Source organism: Patiria miniata, unplaced genomic scaffold (assembly GCF_015706575.1).
Source record: "Patiria miniata isolate m_02_andy unplaced genomic scaffold, ASM1570657v1 HiC_scaffold_25, whole genome shotgun sequence".
In the NCBI taxonomy this organism is placed as follows: Eukaryota; Metazoa; Echinodermata; class Asteroidea; order Valvatida; family Asterinidae; genus Patiria; species Patiria miniata.
In genome coordinates, this window is record NW_024037064.1 from 12,874,350 (window position 1) to 12,895,340 (window position 20,991).

General features: G+C 41.8%; 1 protein-coding gene across 1 annotated transcript in view; it reads left to right on the forward strand.

The window, feature by feature from the left end:
- LOC119733067 (multiple epidermal growth factor-like domains protein 8) overlaps nt 1-20,507 on the forward strand; it is a 58,992-nt gene extending 38,485 nt beyond the window's left edge. Inside the window, exons 26-36 of the mRNA XM_038206648.1 lie at nt 605-828; nt 2,458-2,714; nt 3,053-3,236; nt 3,514-3,691; nt 3,872-4,041; nt 6,188-6,326; nt 9,615-9,876; nt 11,902-12,034; nt 14,295-14,496; nt 16,858-17,078; nt 20,232-20,507. Of these exons, the coding sequence (XP_038062576.1) occupies nt 605-828; nt 2,458-2,714; nt 3,053-3,236; nt 3,514-3,691; nt 3,872-4,041; nt 6,188-6,326; nt 9,615-9,876; nt 11,902-12,034; nt 14,295-14,496; nt 16,858-17,078; nt 20,232-20,507 (2,246 nt within the window). The remainder of the gene's footprint in view (nt 1-604; nt 829-2,457; nt 2,715-3,052; nt 3,237-3,513; nt 3,692-3,871; nt 4,042-6,187; nt 6,327-9,614; nt 9,877-11,901; nt 12,035-14,294; nt 14,497-16,857; nt 17,079-20,231) is intronic.
- Nucleotides 20,508-20,991: the final 484 nt, after the last annotated feature.

Genomic DNA, 20,991 nt, shown 5'->3' on the forward strand with positions numbered 1-20,991 from the left:
ACACCATGTGGTAATAACTACCACACACCTTGTGGTAATAACTACCACACACCTTGTGGTAATAACTACCACACACCATGTAATAACTACCACACACCTTGTGGTAATAACTACCACACACCATGTGGTAATAATAGCTGCAGTCTCCTGACGATGAGTAGAGCAGGCTAGTCGAAAAATTGAGACAAAAGACAAGTTCTCTTAGAACTAAGCAGGACTGTTCTGATCAGAACCTAAAACTACTTAGCGAAAGTTGATAACAAGCAGGACAATTTCTTATCAAAATTAAAAAACCACTTAGCGAAAGTTGATAATATGCAGGTCAAGTTCTTATCAGAACTAAAAATCTACTGAGCAACAATAGTTATTACCACATGGTGTTAGCGCAAACCGAAACAATAAGAACGTTAGACTGGGTCACGTATAATGCATGCAATATGACAAATTATTTACAAGCTTCTCTTGTAACATAAAGTAAGAGTGTTACAACATTACCAGGTGTACGCTAGCAATGCCTTCAAGAATCCAACCGAACAGCCTTTGCAACTGTAGTGGGAGTACTGTTGCTGGAAATGTATTTCTTACACTGAAACTTTGAATTCAGGCATCATGACCGTCGTCTACCAGGCCAACCACACCGGCAGCACGGACTCCCCAGGCTTCGTGGCCAGCTACAGCGTCAACCGCTGCCCCGGCGGTTGCCACGGCAACCGGGAGTGCATCCTGGGAACCTGTCGCTGCATCAGCGGCTACCGGGGACCGAACTGCGAGGAGGAGGCTTGTCCGGGTAACTGCAGTCAGGCGGACGGTCAAGGGATCTGTGACGAGGTAGGAATATGTGTTCCGGCCGTATAATTGTAGTTGGTATTTTATCCTTGTTAATACCTTAAGAGCCTTCAAAGCAGCCCTTAACCCTAGCCGCTCCTAAAGCTACAAAATACTACTGAGTAGCAACCTGTAGTATGCATTTCTTTCCATACAAGTGTGCACAACACATGTGGTATTCAGTGGTATTTGGTCATTGACCTCCCAAAGACCCTTTAGGGGGTTAGGGTTAGGAGCCTTCAAATCAGCCCTCAAGAGCCTTTAAATCAGACCTTAGGCCAAAAAAAAAATTGTTCTGCTTCCGATTACATGGCATTTGAAAACGGGGTAGGTAGGTAGGGAAGTATTTTTTTTGCCAATTTTTTTTGTGTATGTTCATATGGAGGCGTCTGCGTGTAGTCAAGGATAAAAGGTAGAAATTAATGGTTTTGGGCGTTATTTTTCTTCTCATTTTTCCCATAAAAAAATTAAGGTAGGGGCTGTCAAAATAGGGTAGGTAGGGAAAGCGGAAGCAGAACTATTATTTTTTTTGGCCTTAAGACATATCTACTTACAGAAATCTCCTTGTGGCTTTGTCTTTTCCTCATTGGAACTTTGTGTAAAATGTACTATTTAAGATTTTTTGTCTGTAAGTGTGAATGGCAGCACATACTGAAAACTCTTGTTATGACATGTTTCCATTCGTGTACACTGAAATGACTAGTTGTGTAGTAGAATCTGTGTATATGAACTACAAGTTTCTCAACCAAACCTTTTTCAAAATTGAAAAATACTCACATTCAATGAGACAATTCTCAAGTCTGTCAATTATGAATGTGGATTTTGTGACAAATACAAGACTTTATCATCAATTCTTCAATTTCTGATGTGCAAAATGAAGAGGTTGTCCTCTGTCTTCATATTGCCAAAACCACTTGTTTTGCAAATTGTGGGTGCATGTTGCCAAGACATAGTCTCTTTTTTTCCCAAAAATTAAACTGTAATTATAAAAGGGAAATGATCTATATTGTTACTATATTTAAAATAATACCTACTTTCATCAACTACCCAGAAGAGTTTGTTTTTTAAAGCTATAGTCCATCATTTGTAATTAGTGCATTTTGTTCGTTTGAAGCAACAAAAGTGTTCAAATCTAATGAAGGATACTGAGCAACTAACCTGATGAAGTTTCAGCCAAGCTTCAGCTGTACATTCCGAGAAAAGCAGCATTCTAAGATCTCAATTTCAAATCAAAAGTTACTGAATCATGTTGAATTGTTTAGAATTGCAGCTATACGCGGCATCGCGCACTGATCTGACGAATTATAACAACCGCGCGCGCGTGTGCGTCGTTCCAATACTTGTGCGCGCTGCGCTGAATAACAAAACGAACTACTAATTTAAATTTTCCTACGGTGCTTCTTAAGAATCACCGTTGGAAATGCCTTCTTTCGTTGATTACTTCAAAATGACAGCTTCCCAGAAAGAATAATTTCACAGTGAGTTTAGTTCCCTTAGTATCTTTCAACCAAGTTTGTTTTTCAACAGTAATTACACCAGTTACTTTTCGGATGGCTGCAAATGATGGACTATAGCTTTAACAGAACATTTCACAAAGTTTACATTGTATTGAACTGATTTTCTGATTTGAAGGCCATGGGCGTGTGCAACTGCAGCGCAGGTTTTGGCGGCGAGGCCTGCCAATTCCCCACCTCCCCTCTGGCTGGGCTCAAGCAAGGCATTTGGACCCTCCTGGCGGACGAGGCTCGGCTGGATCCTGACGCCAGTTCCACGGTCGGGGCCGTGCCCTGCGGCCGGATGGGCCACACACTTGTGGCCAGCGAGGCCAATGTGCTGTGGTTGTTTGGCGGCTACTCCCACACCCACGGGCACCTAAATGATGTTTGGAGGTAAGTTTAAATAAATCACCCTTGTACAAATTTCAAAAGATTTGATTTGGATGGCACTAGCAGATGGAAGGGGTTTTAACAAAACCAGTTTTCCACAGCACAATGGTTATAGTGTGCAACTCACGGGTACAAGAAGGCCTAAAGACTATAGACTATTGTAAGGATTTGAACTATAAAATTGACTGTACTAACCCTTGCTTAGTTAATTTCACTTGCCCACCATGCATCCTAAGAAGTAAATTATAACTATCCTGGAGCAGTTTTTAGTTAGGTATAAGCTTGGCTAGTAATTAACTTGAATGCTGATAGTCAATTTGTATTTTGTATTATCTGTGTAGCTATGACCTCGCTACAAAGAAGTGGAAGCAACACTTTTCGGGCAGCTCTGCCCACCCAGCTCCCAGACGCTACCATGCGGCGACATTCTCCTCATCCTACGTGATGATTTCTGGAGGAATGAATGATACGACAGTCATGCAGGACGTGTGGTACTTTCACACTGTCAGCGAGAACTGGTCCCAGGTAAACAGCAATGCTTTTCATTCATCGAGATATATGTTCCCTGTTAGCTGGAAATGGTGGCAGCAGTGGGATTTGGTGGCAGCGGTGGGATTCGGTGACGGCGATGAGATATGGTGACAGTCATCGAATTTAGTGGCAGTGTTGGGATATAGTAACAGCATTGGAATATAGTGGCAGGGGTGGGATTTGGTAGTAGTTGTGGGATTAATGGCATTTTCTCTGCCGAGGGAAATATTTACAAGAAATGGAAAGATTTTCTTAACTGTTTTTCTTGCAGATTCCAGCCGTTTTTCCTGTAGCACTGGCAGGCCATTCCTTTGTTGTGGTCAAGGATGAAACCTTGGTGACGATTGGCGGCTACTCGCCGACCAACGGTCTCCAAGACAAGGTGCTGGAATTCAGCGTTGCCGACAATGCGTGGCTGGCTGTTCAAACAACTGGACCCCCTCCCACTGGTATGTGCATGATAACCTTCACTGGTACCATTATGTTTATCCAAGTTTCTGGTGACCTCTGATTTCCACGTTACAAAACCCATGGAATTTACATGCATTAATCTTTTTGCAACTTAGCAGAGCCATGCACTAAGGCCCAGATTATACAAGTTGCATGATTTGAATTTTTTTTTCTGCCAGGTCTGTTTGGCCACAGCACGGTCTGGCACTCCACCACCAAGGCCCTGTATGTCTATGGCGGTTACCTCTTTCACCTGGACAGCGTCTTTGTCTCGGACAGACTGTACTCTCTGGACTACAGAAACTCGGTCAGAAGATGGAATCTTCTGCTTGCCGAGCCCGGGAACCAGGTAAGAGCGACTTGCTGCATTGTGGGTGGGGCTTATCTTCATTGGCAGAGGGGGGGGGGGGGAACTGCATTAGACTGGACACCTGAGCTCATACATATGTACTCTTTCCCAAGGCTTCCTTAAATGCATTAACAACCCTCTTTTTTGAAAAGCTTCAGATACATTAAGTTAAATGTTACCACTATTAATACCTGAACAAATCTTGTATTGGAATCCTAATATCCAGAAATCTGGCACTTAATTGGGGTACCAAAATGTGGTGCACTTATAACAAATCCCAGAAATTCCTATTAAAGTCAACATACAGAACTTTATTTGGGTGACAAATCTTGATAAAACAGCCTTACCTTCACTCACAAATCAAAGTGCATGTTTGTTGGAATTTGTTTCATCACTTTTTTTATTGCACATTTCAACAGAAAAGTAGACAATAGCATCGATGACATTTTCTCTTGCAAACAATTAGGTAAACTCAGAATTTGTGCTGAGGGAAATTTAGAACCTATATGTGATGCATTCTGGCAAAAATGAGACAGAAAAGGGCACAGGCCGTAGTAGAGAAAAATGGGGGAAAAACAAATGGGGGTGATTTTTTGGGGGATTTTCAGCTTTATTGATAGTGATAATCATTGAAATGCCTACTTCACATGTTTTAAAGAAAGAGTATAAAAATTGTGGAATTAAAATTATTTAAGGGAATGTAATTGGCATCTTTCATTTTCACAAATACAAACTTGAAACTTTGTTGTCCCTTTTCTCAATATAGTTTCTGTACATGTCGATGAATGCAAACTTGAACAGCCATAACTTGTCAACAGAATGTCCTATAAGCCTTTTCGGAGTTCCAACTGCGCATTCGTAATCTGTGACAACGCGCATTGTTTGTCTCAAATGGCCTTTGACAACATCGTGCCACTGACTTTACAAAAAGGCTGTTTTTGCATTGTGGGTACTGTCAAAGGGCATTTGAGACAAACAATGTGCGTTGTCACAGGTTACGAATGCGCGCAGTTGGAACTCCGAAAAGGCTTATTCGAGTGCAACAAACAGTATTGCAAGGAGAAAGTATTTCTCTTTCCTAATCCCAGCAAACCCTGAATTTGATCTCTGCCCAGTTCTGTCTCATTTTGCCAGAACGCCTCGCATATTTTGAAAAGTTCTGGGGAAGCTCTGAGAGAGTTCAGGAATTGCCTGAGAGAAATTCGCCTCGCATATTTTGAAAAGTCCGGGGAAGTTCCGAGAGAGTCCTGGAATTGCCTGAGAGAAATTTTATGGGGTGCTGTGGTCCAATGGTTACGGTGTTTGAATCGTGTGCCGTGGTACATGGGTTTCGAATCCTGACCGTGGGAACATGGTGCTTGTGCTCTTGAGCAAGGCACTTGACCATTATTGCTTCGTCCTTCGGATGGGACGCAAAGCCGTAGGTCCCGTGTGTTGTGTAATGCACGTTAATGAACCCGGTTACACTTATTGCTAAGAGAAGGGGTTTGCCCCGGTGTTTCTGGCAGTGGCTGCAGTATGCGCCGCTGCACCTTGTAAATCCTTATAAAGGTGCTACATAATGGGTCTCATAGTTCTCATTATAAACTTGAGGGCCTCCATGGAAAGCAGTGCACTGATTGAAGTTTATCCTTAACCCTAACCCCCTAGGCCCTTGTTGCTTACAACCATCCTCAATCCTCCAAAATCCTCCATAATTTTCCAAAATTTTGCAACTCCGCCTAAATTTTTCAAAATTGTCAGACAGTCCTGCCTCAAAATGCATTCATCCTCAATCCTCCAAAATCCTCCTCATCCCAAAACTTTGCACTCGTGTTTAAATGAAGGTTAACCAACGCCAAATCCTTCAAAATCATCAGACAGTCCTGCCTCAAAATGCATTCATCCTCAATCCTCCAAAATCCTCTTGTGCTTCAATCACCATTCATCCTCAATCCTCCAAAATCCTCATGTGCTTCAATCACCATTCATCCTCAATCCTCCAGAATCCTCATTTGATTCAATCACCATTCGTCCTCAATCCTCTAGAATCCTCCAAAACCGCCAGGAGGAATTTGGAGGAGTGAGGTGGGTTAGGGTTAAAAGATGACGTTAAAAAAAAAAATCAGCTTCAATTATTTAAAAATTCTTTTTCCGACCCTTCCAGCCACTTCCCCATATCTTCCACGCCGCTGTCACCACGTCCAATTACATGGTAGTCATCGGGGGCGGGACCCCAACCCAGAACATCTCCAACACGCTGATGGCGTACCACTACGACTGCAACCAGTGGGTGGATCTTAACGGTGAGTCTTTCTGTCATCGTAAGTCTTAAAGGGAAAATACAACATTTGCAAATATCAAAAAATAAAACTACCAAATCATTTTGAAATACCTTGCTGGACTGTTAGTGAATGACAGTGTAAAGCATCCTGTAAAATCATGGCACCTGGTATACTGTCATTTTCAAGAAAAGTGGTATTTTTGTATCAATTTCCAACGCTGATCGGCCGATGAGCGTTGGAAAAAACTGGCTTTTTTCAAATACTGGCCCCAATTGACAATCGCACTTGTTTGCAATCGATTACAAACCTATGAACGGGTACGAGCCAGCTAGACTGGTTCCCTGACTTTACAATTCCCCAATGTATGTAAACTGCTCTGTTTCTTCGTATATGGAGTCAGGGAACCAGACTACAGGAAAATGATTGTTTTTCTTGGTTTTTATAGCATTTTCGAACCCAAAACCTCAAAAAAGTCAGTGTAACTATATTTGCTATATATTTCCAACCCCCCAATTCCATCCATTTCTGAAAATTACAGCAAAAGCAAATGATGTATATTCCCTTTAAGCAAAGATGTTTAAAACCCATTACCACCTGTATTACATTGTGTTGTGACATATTACATTGTATTTCGTTGTCTGCCAAGGAAAAGGAACCTTAACAGCAGAGGCACGCAAAAATCACTGCCTGATATAAGCGAGTTTAATGGCCTTTGTGCTCCCATGACGAAAACGGCCCTCATAACCCCTTAAGGACGGGGTGTAATGGGGACATTCCTCCATACATACAGCAAGTGACCCACATGACTGCACAGCCTTTGTGTGGTAGCGGGACTGCACAAAAGCAGCAGCTGTAGAACTACCCACTAGCAGTGTGCCACGGCATACCACAGCTGGGTCATTCTATAAATTTGGGGTCCAAAGTGTGACATTTTTCCCGTCCCTGTTACCTTGGTACTTTGTAATTTGCCATTCAAGCATCATTAAAAGTGACTTCAAATGATTGCTTATTTGTTGGGTAGGTAGTTTGCTATTACTCTTGGAGGATGACTGCATTAAGGAGTGCATCAGAATTATACAATCATAGATGTCAGATGTAACAGGGACGGGAAAAAAAGTGGACCCCAAATTTATAGAATGACCCACCTGGCAACTGCATTCCAGTGAGGATTAGCGGCCGCGGCCATGACCGCTTCCCGTACGCGAGGGGTTAAGAAAGTGGCTAGTTTCACACAACATTTTGGACCTCAGTGGGAAGTCCTTAAGTAAACAAAGCTCCCTTCCCTGCTTCACCACTGAGATAATCACCCACTCTCAAATTTGTATCCTTGTGGAGACATTTCTTTGTTATCGTGTAGTAAAGTTTTCAATTTTGAAAGTGAAGTTTCGAAATGCTCTTATTTTAACCAGAATTAATTTCCTTGGCTGAAATTCGGACTTAATATCCCTTTTCTAAAACTCTTCCATTTGCGACACATCAACCCACCTTGGAAATTCCTAGTTTTTGAGTAAAATCCATATATCTATTTCGTGAAAACCTTGTGGAGACCTATTCATCTATAGAAATTGCCTTGTGGAGACCTTTACAATGTTTTGTTCCCTATTGTGTGCGTGTCTCCACAAGGATACAAATTTGAGCACACTTCAAGGTTAAATGAAGTACCACCTGTTAGCCACACTGCTTTCTGGAACTACAAGTTTGCTGTCTAGAGACTGCACCAAAATACGCCACAGTAAAAGATCGTCCTCTGCCATTTATTCACCGAATTTCACAGTCCAAAATATGGAAATGTTTATGACAATGCTTTTGTCGGCCGACAGATTAAATGTGTGACCAGCTCTACAAAATAGGGTATTAAGTCGCCCTTAGCATTATTGTGTAATGGCCTGCTCAACATTGAGAGGGTGAAATTTTGTCAAAATGTAATTTTCATTTTATGTCATGAATGTCATCTTTAATACCTACAGTTTCAGGTTTCTTTCACAGAAATGTTGATTTTGATGAACAAAGTGGAAAAAACAACCATTTTGTGTGCATCACTCTAATGTTCTACAAGAAAGCCAGTTATTTCAAAGCCTGTTTTCTCAGTTGTGTAATTTGAACTCCAAGGAAGTAATTAATATGCAAATACGTCATATGTCCAGAACGGGAGGGGCTATGGAGCTCTGCTATATACCAAATGAAAGCTTACGTTGTGGGCTTTCCAACCATGTAAATAACTCCATTTCACTTTTTTGCAACATAATACCTTTTTTTGTGGAGCCGGTCACATTTAGTAATGATTATGCTTGAAATATCTCAGGCAGTGTGACCTTCGCTCTTTTATGGAACCAATTATAGGATAACTGCTGATAAATGTCTTAAAGGGCAGGCTTCCCAAAATGGTGTGTCCCAACCCGAGTGGCCTCTATTGTTGGTCGGGTTGGTCTTAAGAGGAGTGTTCACGTCATGCCATTTTTAAACAGAAAATCAATTCAATTCAATTCAATTCATTTATTGTCCATTTAAAAGATAAAAATGGAAAATTTACATGTCTAAATCACATAAGTCTGTAATTTTGACTGATGATATATGTCAGTAATTTGAAGAATCTGCATTTTGTGGTCAAAATATTACTTTATTTAAAAGTTATTTACATTTTTATGCTGATAACCTTTTGTCGGAAAATCATCGTGCCTTACATGTGTGCTTAAAGATATAGTCCATCATTTGTAATTTGTGCATGTTGTCATGGTTGTTCATTTAAAGCAACAAAGTGTTCAAAATCTAATGAAGGATACTGAATAACTAACCTGATGAAGTTCCAGCTCAGCTTCAGCTGTATATTCTATGAAAAACAGCATTCTGGGATCTCAATTTCAAATCAAAAGTTGCTGAATCATGTTTTGCATTGTTTTGAATTGCAACTATATGCGATGTCACACACTGATCCGACGAATTATAGCAACCGCACGCACGTGTACGTCGTGCCAATGCTTGCGTGCGCTTTGCCAAATAACAAAACGAACTACTAATTTAAATTTCCTTCGGTGCGTCTTAAGACGCACTGTTGGAAAGGCATTCTTTCGTTGATTACTTCAAAATGACAGCTTGCCAGAAAGAATAATTTCACAGGGAGTTTAGTCCCCTTACTAGCTTTCAACCAAGTATGTTTGTCAACAATAATTACGCCAGTTACTTTCGGATGGCTGCAAATGATGGACTATAGCTTTAAGCAGAATGTTAATTCCTAACTACCATTTTCCCACTTCCATGAATGAACGAAAACTTTCAGTAAATTGATTAAAAGCTTTTTCACTATCTGATCAGATTTTGTAGTTGGAAGTCCCCCGTCACCATCTGCGTCTCTGTCTGCTGCCATCGTCACGGGCAACGCCATCTACACGTTCGGCGGGAACGACGGGACCTCGCTGGGCGCCCTCTACCAGCTCAATCTGCCGACGGACCTGTGCGCATTGCAGACCACGACCGACGGTTGCCTGGGCATGCCCAGCTGCGCGGCTTGTGTGGAGACTAACGACACCCAGAACCTGTTGTTCTGCAAGGCCAGCATGGATGTGTATCAAGCGAGGTAGGGTCTCAGACTTGGATACTTGCTCTAACAAAATGAGGAATAATTTGTGAGGAATATAGTCTGGTTCCCTAAAAGTATCTCTTGCAAATATCAATAAAGAGAGAAATATTGCTGTTCAATATTTACAACCTATGCAGTTAAAATGCTTGACAGTTGCTTTCATGGAGACACTGGTGATTTTGTGTACTTTCTTTGTGGTAAAACATGCGTGAATTTCTTGATGATCGTGAGTTCAATCACCAGCGTCCATACCCGTGGCCAAGTTCGGGCAAGGACCATTAGTCGACTAGTGGTTGATTTGTGACGTACCTTACGCCTGCGCACTAATAGCAAAGTGCGAACGTCTCTAGTCGAACGCTGGTCAAAATGTCATTGCAAAACGTCTGGATCCTGGCTCCCTGCTGTACGTTATGAACGCGCGCGGCTATGGTTACCAGCGAAGCAACCAACCCCAGTAGGTTGGTTCCAAATAGTCAACTAGCGTAGTCAACCATCGTCGACTAGACAGAGTTCGGGCAAGCGTTAGTCGACCAATGGTTAACTATAGTCCTTGCGCGAACTTGCCCCGAATTGAACAACGATTCAAAAATAAACAACCGTGATGCGCGCACGCAGAGGCAATCCAATCAAAGGCTTGAAATGGGCGCTATTTACCAGTCCCCATATCTTTAAAGGTATAGTCCATCATTTGTAATTTGTGCATTTTGTTTGTTGGAAGCAACAAACGTACTCAAAATCTGAAGAAGGGTGCTGAACAACTAACCTGATGAAGTTTCGGCTCAGCTTCAGCTGTATATTTCGAGAAAAACAGTATTCTAGGATCTCGATTTCAAATCAAAAGTTGCTGAATCATGTTTAGAATTGGGCCTGAATTCAGCGTCCGAGACACGTTCTTACTGAGCTGAATGCAGCTACGCGATGTTGCACACTGATCCGGCGAATTATAGAGGGTGCGTGTGCGTCTTATCAACGCCTGCGCGCGCTTCGCTGAATAAAAAGACGAACTGCTAACGGAAATTTCCAACGGTGCGTCTTAAGAAGCACCGTTGGAAAGGTCTTCTTTCGTTGATTTCTTCAAAATGACAGCATGCCAGAAAGAATCATTTCACAGGGAGTTTAGTCCCCTTACTATCTTTCAACCAAGTATGTTTTTCAACAACAATTACGTCAGTCACTTTTTGGATAGCTGCAAATGATGGACTACAGCTTTAACAGTCTATGAGGAATAATGCTCAAAAAAGTCTGACGTGTGCAGTTTTACGTGACGGGTCAAATTGGAGCAGGTAGTGTGGCCCAAATGCTCTGTGGCAATTCGACAGCCATCCCAACATTAAAAATAACTCAAGTGACTGTTTTTTAACAGTTGAGTGCTCCCTGCCTTCATAACTTAGGATTGACTGGCTGTAACCGTTTTACGTAACATGATACAGATGTACTTTGACTGTAGGAAATTGATAAGCTCGCTGTATCTACCAATACAAGTCACCTGCTTTTGTCTAATGATGAAATTTGACGGACACAGTGCCTACAAGACATGTCAAGCAATCAAGCTACATGATTCGTTTGTCGACCCTGGTCAAAAAAAAAATTTATGACAGATTTCAAAAGAGCACAATCTCAGCATTACTGCTGCAAAAACTGCATGCTGATACCATCTTTAGTTCGAAAATTATGGAAGTCTGAACACCAAGAGATGTGATGAAGTGATGTGATGAAGTGGCCCTATTTTGGCCTGTTTCTCCACTTAAAAATTCCCGACAAACGACTCATTTAGCTTGATCGCATCACATATTTTGTTGACTAGCCCGTGTATAAAGGCATGGCAGGGGAACAGGATCGATATCCGGACTGTCTATCAGCAGAAGGGAAAAGTCTTAATAAAAAAATTAAAAATAAAATGAAAAACACGTAAAGCAACAAGCTTTCTCAGTGCACAGCTTTTTCAGGATTAAACATTGATCTTATTCTTTCGCGAACAACTTTTTTCTTGTTTACACAAATGGTGTTAATGTTTATCTGTAGTTGTGACGGCATCTACTCTTTGGAGCAAGGCATCACCTGCAACGACGCGAGGGTGGAATATAGGAACTGCGGGGCTGCCAAATCCTGCAGTGAGTGTGTCATGACCCAGCCTGCACACTACACAGCTGAACAGGTGAATTTCCAATTATCAAAACTATTCCCCGATGGGGTTGAAACTTGGTATGTACGTAGACAGGGATGTGTTATACAAGGATGAATATAGAAGCTGCCGGGTTGCCCAATCCTGCAGTGTGTGTGTCATGACCCAGCCAGCCCACTACACAGCTGAACAGGTGAATATCCAATTATCAAAAATATTTTCCAATTCCAATTGGGTTAAAACTTGGTATGTACGTAGACAAGGATGTGTTATGCAAGGGTGAATATAGGAACTAGAGGGCTGCTAAATCCTGCAGTGAGTGTGTTATGACCCAGCCACCCCACTACACAGCTGAACAGGTGAATTTCCAATTATCAAAACTATTCTATACAAGTCCGATTGGGTTGAAACTTGGTATGTACGTAGACAGGAATGTGTTATACAGGGGTGAATATAGGAACTGCCGGGCTGCCAAATCCTGCAGTGAGTTTGTCATGACCCAGCTGGCACACTACACAGTTGAATGGGTGACTTTCCAATTATCAAAAATATTCTATAAGTCCGATTGGATTGAAACTTGGTATGTGCGTAGACGGGGATGTGTTATACAAAGATGGAATATAGGAGCTGCCAGGCTGACAAATCCTGCAGTGTGTGTGTTAGGACCCAGCTGGCACACTACACAGCTGAATGGGTGACTTTCCAGTTATCAAAACTAATCTATAAATCTGATTGGGTTGAAACTTGGTATGTACGTAGACAAGGATGTGTTATACAAAGGTGGAATATAGGAACTGCCGGGCTGCCCAATCCTGCAGTGAGTGTGTCATGACCCAGCTGGCACACTACACAGCTGAACAGGTGAATTTCCAATTATCAAAACTATTCTACAAGTCCGATTGGGTTGAAACTTGGTATGTACGTAGACAGGAATGTGTTATACAGGGGTGAATATAGGAACTGCAGGGCTGCCAAATCCTGCATTGAGTGTGTCGTGACCCAGCCAGCACACTACACAGCTCAAAATTTGGGCTTCAGCCAGCTGAGTGCTTCTGAATTACCACGATGTTACTTACGTAAGGCGGAGATCTGGGGGCCACCCCCTCCCCCAGATTGATGCCCGTGACCACTGATCTCTATATAAAGACTGGATAGCGGATTTCACACAGTAGACTTTGCATATTGACCAATTCGCCCCCGGTCTCACGAAGATGGCCGCGTATAATACGAACGTTCTACGCGTAAATACACGCGCGTTGTATCAACAGTTGACGCGCTTTTTGGTCACGTACACATACTATGATGTTCTAAAAGGGACACGTTTCCGTAGTGATTATTATTTCAAAAACGCCGAAAAAGTGATTCGCAGCATTATAAAAGTAACCACGACGTTAGAAAAATTGTAGTAAACCTTGGTCAGTTGGTCAGTGGTGGTGGCCAAAATATAAGTCAAGTGAACCGCGACGTTACAAAAAAAATCATGCTGTCTATAAAGACGGCAACTTGTCCTTTGTAGATCACCAGCCGGTCTCACCAATATGGCGTCAAATTCATTCATTGTGCGGCTCTTTATTAGCTATCCAGTCTTTATATAGAGATCAGTGCCCGTGACAGTGCTTACACTACAGAAGTCACTGTGATCTGACTGTTGATGACTAGCCTTTGTAAAAGGCATAGCACGGGAATAAGATTGGAATTATGACTAGTCTCTGACTGATCAAACAAAAGGAGACTTAACGTGAATATACAACATTTGCTTTGGTTGTAATTTTCAGAAATGGATGGATTGGGGGGTAATAGTGTTTCATGGCAATATTGTCACACTGACTTGTTTGAAGCTTCGTGTTCATAGATGCAGCTGGAAAAACCAAGAAAAACAATCATGTTCTTCTAGGCTGGTTCCCTAACCTCACTTAAGATGAAACACAGCAATTTATAGACGTTGGGGAATTGTAAGGTCAAGGAACCAGTCTAGCTGGCTGACACCGTTCATAGATGTGTAATCGATTGCAAACAAAATGCGGACTAACTAGATATGGTAAATTGGGTCAGTATCTGAAAAAGGCAGTTTTTCCAAGCTGGTCGGCCGACCAGCGTTGGAAATTAATACAAAAATACCATTTTTCTTGAAAAGTTCAGCACACCAGGTGCCATGATTTTACACTGTCATTCACTAATAGTCCAGTGAGATATTTCATAATCATTTGATAGTTTTGTTTTTTGATGTTTGCAAATGTTGTATGTTCCTTTAATTAATCTTCCCATGATCAACCCAATTCCATTCACCCATTAGACCTGCAAATGGTGTTCCAACTGCCCTGACGGCGCGTGCATATCGCGCCAGCTGGACTGCATGGAAGTACACAACTGCCAGGTGGACAAACAGAAGGAGATCAGCGACGCCAACCAGTGCCCGGAGCTGGAGTGCGAGGCCAGTGACTGCGACAAATGCGTCGCCGAAGACTGCATCTGGACGCGCCAATTCAAACGAGCCAGTACGTGTAATATCATTTTGATCTAAAAGTACCATGTACTTGTTTTTTATCAATATACCCATTAGTTTCCTGTCCCACTCCAAACTGCCTTATCTGGTAAAGATATAGTCCATCATTTGTAATTTGTGCATTTTGTTCGTTTGAAGCAACAAAAGTGTTCAAAATCTAATGAAGGATTCTGAACAACTAACCTGATGAAGTTTCAGCTCAGCTTCAGCTATGTATACCGAGAAAAACAGCATTCTAGGATCTCAATTTCAAATCAAAAGTTGCTGAATCATGTTTTAAATTGTTTTGAATTGCAACTATACGCGATGTCGCGCACTGATCCGACGAATTATAGCAACCACGCCCTCCTGTGCGTCGTGCCAATGCTTGCGCGCGCTGCGCCGAATAACAAAACAAACTACAAATTAAATTTTCCTACGGTGCGTCTTAAGACGCACCGTTGGAAAGGCCTTCTTTCGTTGATTACTTCAAATGATAGCTTGCCAGAAGATTCATTTCACAGGGAGTTTGGTCCACTTACTATCTTTCAACCAAGTATGTTTTTCAACAATAATACGCCAGTTACTTTTTCAGATGGCTGCAAATGATGGACTGTAGCTTTAAAGGCATTTTTAGCTGCGGGATAGCAGCTCAACAAATCATCATATCTCTCCATTAGTCTGTTAGTTAGTTTAGTTAGTAGCAAATGTTGACATTGTCTATTTCTCCTACATATTTGGACAGATTTCAACCAAACTTTGGCAAAAGTATCAGTGGCCCAGCCCCAACATGTCATTTGACCAAACTGGGGTCAAAGGTCATCATGGGGTCACTAGGGTCAAAAACCCGATTTTTTTTTAAACTCAAAACACCACTTTCAGAACTTACATGGCACAATCACGTGACTCAAGCATAAACACGAATTCATTGGCCCGCAGTTTCCAAGGTATTTCTGATCGAGCTTGTTTATTGAATGGGATCATTTGCTTTTTGCGTTTTGTTCAAAATCCAAAGAAGAATGTTCAAAACCTAACCTATTGAAGTTAAAGCTCAGTGGATATAATATTTTTTGGAAAAACAGTGAAAAAATATGCACCGCCATTTGATCTCAAAACACAATTTTATCGATGGAACTCTTTACTTCCAAAAATCAGTCAATTGACTGATTGTTGGAAATCACCTACAGTTCTTGATTTCTTCTAAATGACAGCGAGCCGGACGGAATAATTTCACGGGGTGTTTAGTACCAGTACAATCTTTAATCCAAGTATTAAAGCTTTTTGAAAATAATTCTGTAGGTTACTTTTGGGGTAAATGCAAATGATCCTCTATGCTTTTCACACACAAAAGTACATAAGGCATCTAGAGTCCAAGATATAATGTCTGTGCATTTCAATGTCGTCAAATTTTCGACTTAATTCCTTTTGTGTTTCTGTTCCCAAACCTGCACATTTGTTAGTCCCAACATGTGTGTTCCTTGTACCCTGTCATTTAGCCTCTGAAGAAGATTTTGTTGATCCTCTATGCCTTTCACACACAAAAAGTTCGTAAGGCATCTAGAGTCTAAGATATGTCTGTGCATTTCAATGTCGTCAAATTTTTGACTTAATTCCTTTTGTGTTTCTGTTCCCAACCCTGCACTTTTGTTAGTCCCTACATGTGTGTTCCTTGTACCCTCGTCTTTAAGCCTCTGAAGAAGATTTTGTTGAGTTCGCAACGTCAGGCAATCTTGATGTTGTAACCCATCAGCCGTGCCTGTGTATAAAACAGCCAGTGCATGTTATGATGTTTTCCAATGCAACTGGTTAAAGGGAATATACAACATTTGCAAACATCAAAAAATACAACTACCACATTTTAGCAAAATACCTCACTAGGATGTTGGTAAATGACAGTCTAAAGCACCCTGTAAAATTATGGCACCTGGTGTGAAGTCATTTTCAAGAAAATGGTATTTTTGTATAAATTTCCAACAGTGGTCGGTCGACCACCGTTGGAAAAACCTAACTATTTTTCAACTACTGCTCCAAATTCACCATTTTTTTCACACTAAAATTTTGTTTGCTATTGGTTACATGTTCATGAACCGGTGCAGGGCAGCTAGACTGGTTCCTGTACCTTACAATTTTCCAGCATCTATAAATGTATCCATTTTATCTTTAGTGGAGTCAGGGAACCAGACTACTCCACCATTTGTGTGTTTCTTGTTTTTTTTCAGCATTTTCGAACACAAAACTTCAAACATGTCAGTGTAACAATGTATGATCTATTATAGTAGCCCCTCAAATAGTTCGCTTCTGAAAATTACAGCAAAAGCCAATGATGTATATTCCCTTTAAGTGAATTCACTTTTTATTTATTTTTTGTCACTAGGTGAGGTGCGACGCTTGCTCAACGCCAACCCCACCTACGACTGGAACTGCTTCAGGGAGTCACTCCTGCAGATTGCGCCTGTTGACATTCACATTAGCTCCTCCCCCAACGAGCCATGCCCCTCCCCTTGCTACACCCACAACTCGTGCACTGATTGCCTGGATTCCAAAGGGGCAGAGGGGGGCTGGCAAGAGTGCGTCTGGAGCGCCCGGCTTGGCCAGGTAAGGGTGTTCGCTCGTACCCCCCGCCCTGCAAACAGGGCGCTGGGATATTCTGATGAGCTTCACAGAATCTTGTGAAGGAAATGGCCTATGACCTATGTATAAAGCATCTGGCTGCAGCTGTTCAAAACCGCAGTTAGATAATATGCGCAAATGCTATCCGAAAACTTCCCATAGAAATGCACACGTTCCATACCAGATGTGATTTCTGTTTCATTGCGGACCATGTGGAGCGTCGCATAATGCAATCCGACCGTTCGTGATTCTAAACGGAGCCTGAGCAAGTGACGGGAATTGTAAATTTACATCACAGATAAGTTTTACAGAATTTCCTACATTATTACACTTTTCAAAAAATAAAATAACATTTCTAAACTGGAATAAAAAAGTAATGAATCAGTCTTAACGGCCGTTTCAAACCTTGCAGAGTCGTGACCTTGATGACGCGCAGGTCACTGGTCACGCAAAATCCAACCAATCAGAGCGTGAATTCATCAGAGTATCCCAGCGTCCTGATTGCAGGGCGGGGGGTACGAGCAAAGTAAGGGTGCTTCTCAAATATTTGGGAACGATTAGTGATAGCTTGTTTCCAGTTTGGAATTGAAAATCGTCTCTTTTTTTTTTTTCTGGGCAAAGGCAATTTTCCATTTGGGATTGGCCTGTTCTCAATTGGAAAGAAAGTTCGGTCTCAGTGATTTCTTGGGAAAAGCCAGTTCTCAATTGGGAGTGGTCTGTTCCCAATTTGGAATTGAGTTTGGTTTCACGGTTTCTCTGGAAATAGGCATGTACCCAATTGAGAATGGCAGGCTCCAAATAATAAATTGATTGTTCCTGAAAAGAAACAGTTTGAATGAGCAGAATCAGATTTGTTCTCCCAAGTGGGAGCCATATTCGGTCTCATTTTTTTCCCTAGAGAAAGCCATTTTCCAAATCAGAAATGGCATGTTCCCAGTTGAAAACTAAGTGTTCCCGATTAGGAACAGCTTGTTAATAACACTTGCATGTATTATAATATCATTGTGGTACTTACGTTGTGCTTTATACAGAACAACTCAAAGAGCCTCACAGTTTCAAATTTTGAAGCGTTTGGAGTTGTGAATTGAATACCAAAATCGTTGCCATTTCCTAAACAACACAACGCTATTTCTGAATGCAAAATAATAGAATGCCTGCAAAACGAACACTGCTACACACAATATTTGGCTAAAACAACTTTCATTTTTTGACTCCTGAATTTCTGGTCAATTACACTGAGCATGACCAGCCAAAACTTTACCAGCAGCCTTTACTGAACCGTCCTTTGTGTGTTCATTATGGTATTTATCACTGGGGTCTATTGCAGTTTATTTACTAGTCTGCAACCGTTTACGTCCAATATGGCGGGTGTGTGGTTGACCACCGACTTGCCACGTCACGTGAAATTCCTAAATTGAAGTATTTTGAATAAAAATTGAACATTTGTTATTTACCTTTTTATGCCCCGCGGCGAAGCCGAAGGGGCATACTGTTTCCGCCTTGTCCTTCCGTGGGTGGGTGGGTGGGTGGGTGGGTGGGTGGGTGGGTGTGTGTGTGTGTGGGTGAGTAGGTGTGAGCTTGTCTTACATACGCAGTGTGGACTTCCGAACAAAAGACGTCCACATAATGTAGGTAGCACCGACGTTGTGTGGACTTGCCCACGTCCACACAGTGTTTCCCCATTTCTGGAAAACAGGTTTAGAGGCATTTTGGGGTTAGGTTTATCTGTAGCAGAATGAAGAGAAACACTAAAGGGAATCATAGAAAAAAAATTGGGTTGAAAGAGTTTTCACAGTTTGAGAAAAATGAGTTTTTTCACTGGTTTTTCTTAACTACACGAAAGCAATGGAAAGTCCACACTAGTCATGTGAAACAAGTATGGGTGGGTGGGTGTGTGGGTGTGTGTGTCCGGACAAATCTTGTCAGCGCGATAACTTGAGAAATACTTTACATATGAACTTCAAATTTGGTTTGTGGATTGTCCTTGGTAATCCTAAGAAGCCTTTTGCATTTGGGGCCGAAAGGTCTAGGTTCAAGGTCACAGTGGCTGAAACAATAGAAATGTTGTCAGCGCGATAACTTGAGAAATACTTTACATATGAACTTCAAATTTGGTTTGTGGAGTGTCCTTGGCAATTCTAAGAAGCCTTTTGCATTTGGGGCCAAAAGGTCAAGGGTCAAGGTCACAGTGGCTGAAACAATAGAAATGTTGTCAGCGCGATAACTTGAGAAATACTTTACATATGAACTTCAAATTTGGTTTGTGGATTGTCCTTGGCAATTCTAAGAAGCCTTTTGCATTTGGGGCCAAAAGGTCAAGGGTCAAGGTCACAGTGGCTGAAACAATAGAAATGTTGTCAGCGCGATAACTTGAGAAATACTTTACATATGAACTTCAAATTTGGTTTGTGGATTGTCCTTGGTAATCCTAAGAAGCCTTTTGCATTTGGGGCCGAAAGGTCAAGGGTCAAGGTCACAGTGGCTGAAACAATAGAAATGTTGTCAGCGCGATAACTTGAGAAATACTTTACATATGAACTTCAAATTTGGTTTGTGGATTGTCCTTGGCAATTCTAAGAAGCCTTTTGCATTTGGGGCCAAAAGGTCAAGAGTCAAGGTCACAGTGGCTGAAACAATAGAAATTTTGTCAGCGCGATAACTTGAGAAATACTCTACATATGAACTTCAAATTTGGTAACTGGATTGTCCTTGGCAATTCTAAGAAGCCTTTTGCACTTGGGGCCAAAAGGTCAAGGATCAAGGTCACAGTGGCAAAAACAAAAGAAATTTTGTCAGCGTGATAACTTGAGATATACTTTACATATGAATTTCAAATTTGGTTTGTGGATTGTCCTTGGCAATCCTAAGAAGCCTATCGCATTGGGGGTCGAAAGGTCAAGGGTCAAGGTCACAGTGGCTAAAACAATAGAAATCTTGTATTTATTCTGAGATCATAGGGATTAGGGATTAATTCATATAAAACCTACAGAAGACACTGATGCTGTCAGTGAACGTTCCATTTGACCAAGGTACATGTAAGTTGATGTTAGAGTGGTGTTATGTCATGGAAACAGTCACGGTTGCGGGGCATTTGTGTTTGTAAACACACCTGACTTGTTTTTTTTTTTTTTGCCACAGTGCTTGTCCCCGACCTACGTCCCCCTGGTCTGTTCCACCGGCGCCTGCGGTCCCCTGACCCACAGCGGCAGTCACAACTGCCCCCAACCCTGCTACCTGAACACGCAGTGCGCTCACTGCCTGCGACAGCCGGGGTGCGGGTGGTGCGCAGTGGGCCAGGGGAACGGGACGGGCGTCTGCATGGAGGGGGGTCTGTATGAGCCCACGGGGGGCGTGTGCTCGGCTGAAGGAGTCGGCTTGAACAACTTCCCCGTAGAAGGTGAGATGGATGTTTAACTAACCACATTTCTACAAACTCCTTGCAAGTCAGTCTGAAATTGTCCTCCTTTTTGTTAACACAGTTTTGGTGATTCACAGGTCAATCATAAGTTGTCACCAATCAATCATAAGTCAATTACAAGTCATGGTCAGTCACTATAAGTCATCGCAAGTCATCACAAGTCTATAACAGGTCAACACAAATCAATGCCAAATCAACACAAGTCATTCACGAGTCCATCGCAAGTCAAACACTAGTACGCCACAAGTCAGTCACAAGTCAACACATGTCAATTTCACAGTGAATCACAATTCAATCATGAGTCAATCACGAGTCAAATCACAAGCCAATCACAAGTCCAACATTAGGTTTTGCCTTTCCCCAACGTATAAACACTGTATACTCAGCATTCACCGACATATAAACACTGTACACTCAGTGTGTTACCCTCTGAGTTAAAGTTAGAAGAAAAAAAAATCACTCGGGTGGGACTCAATCCCC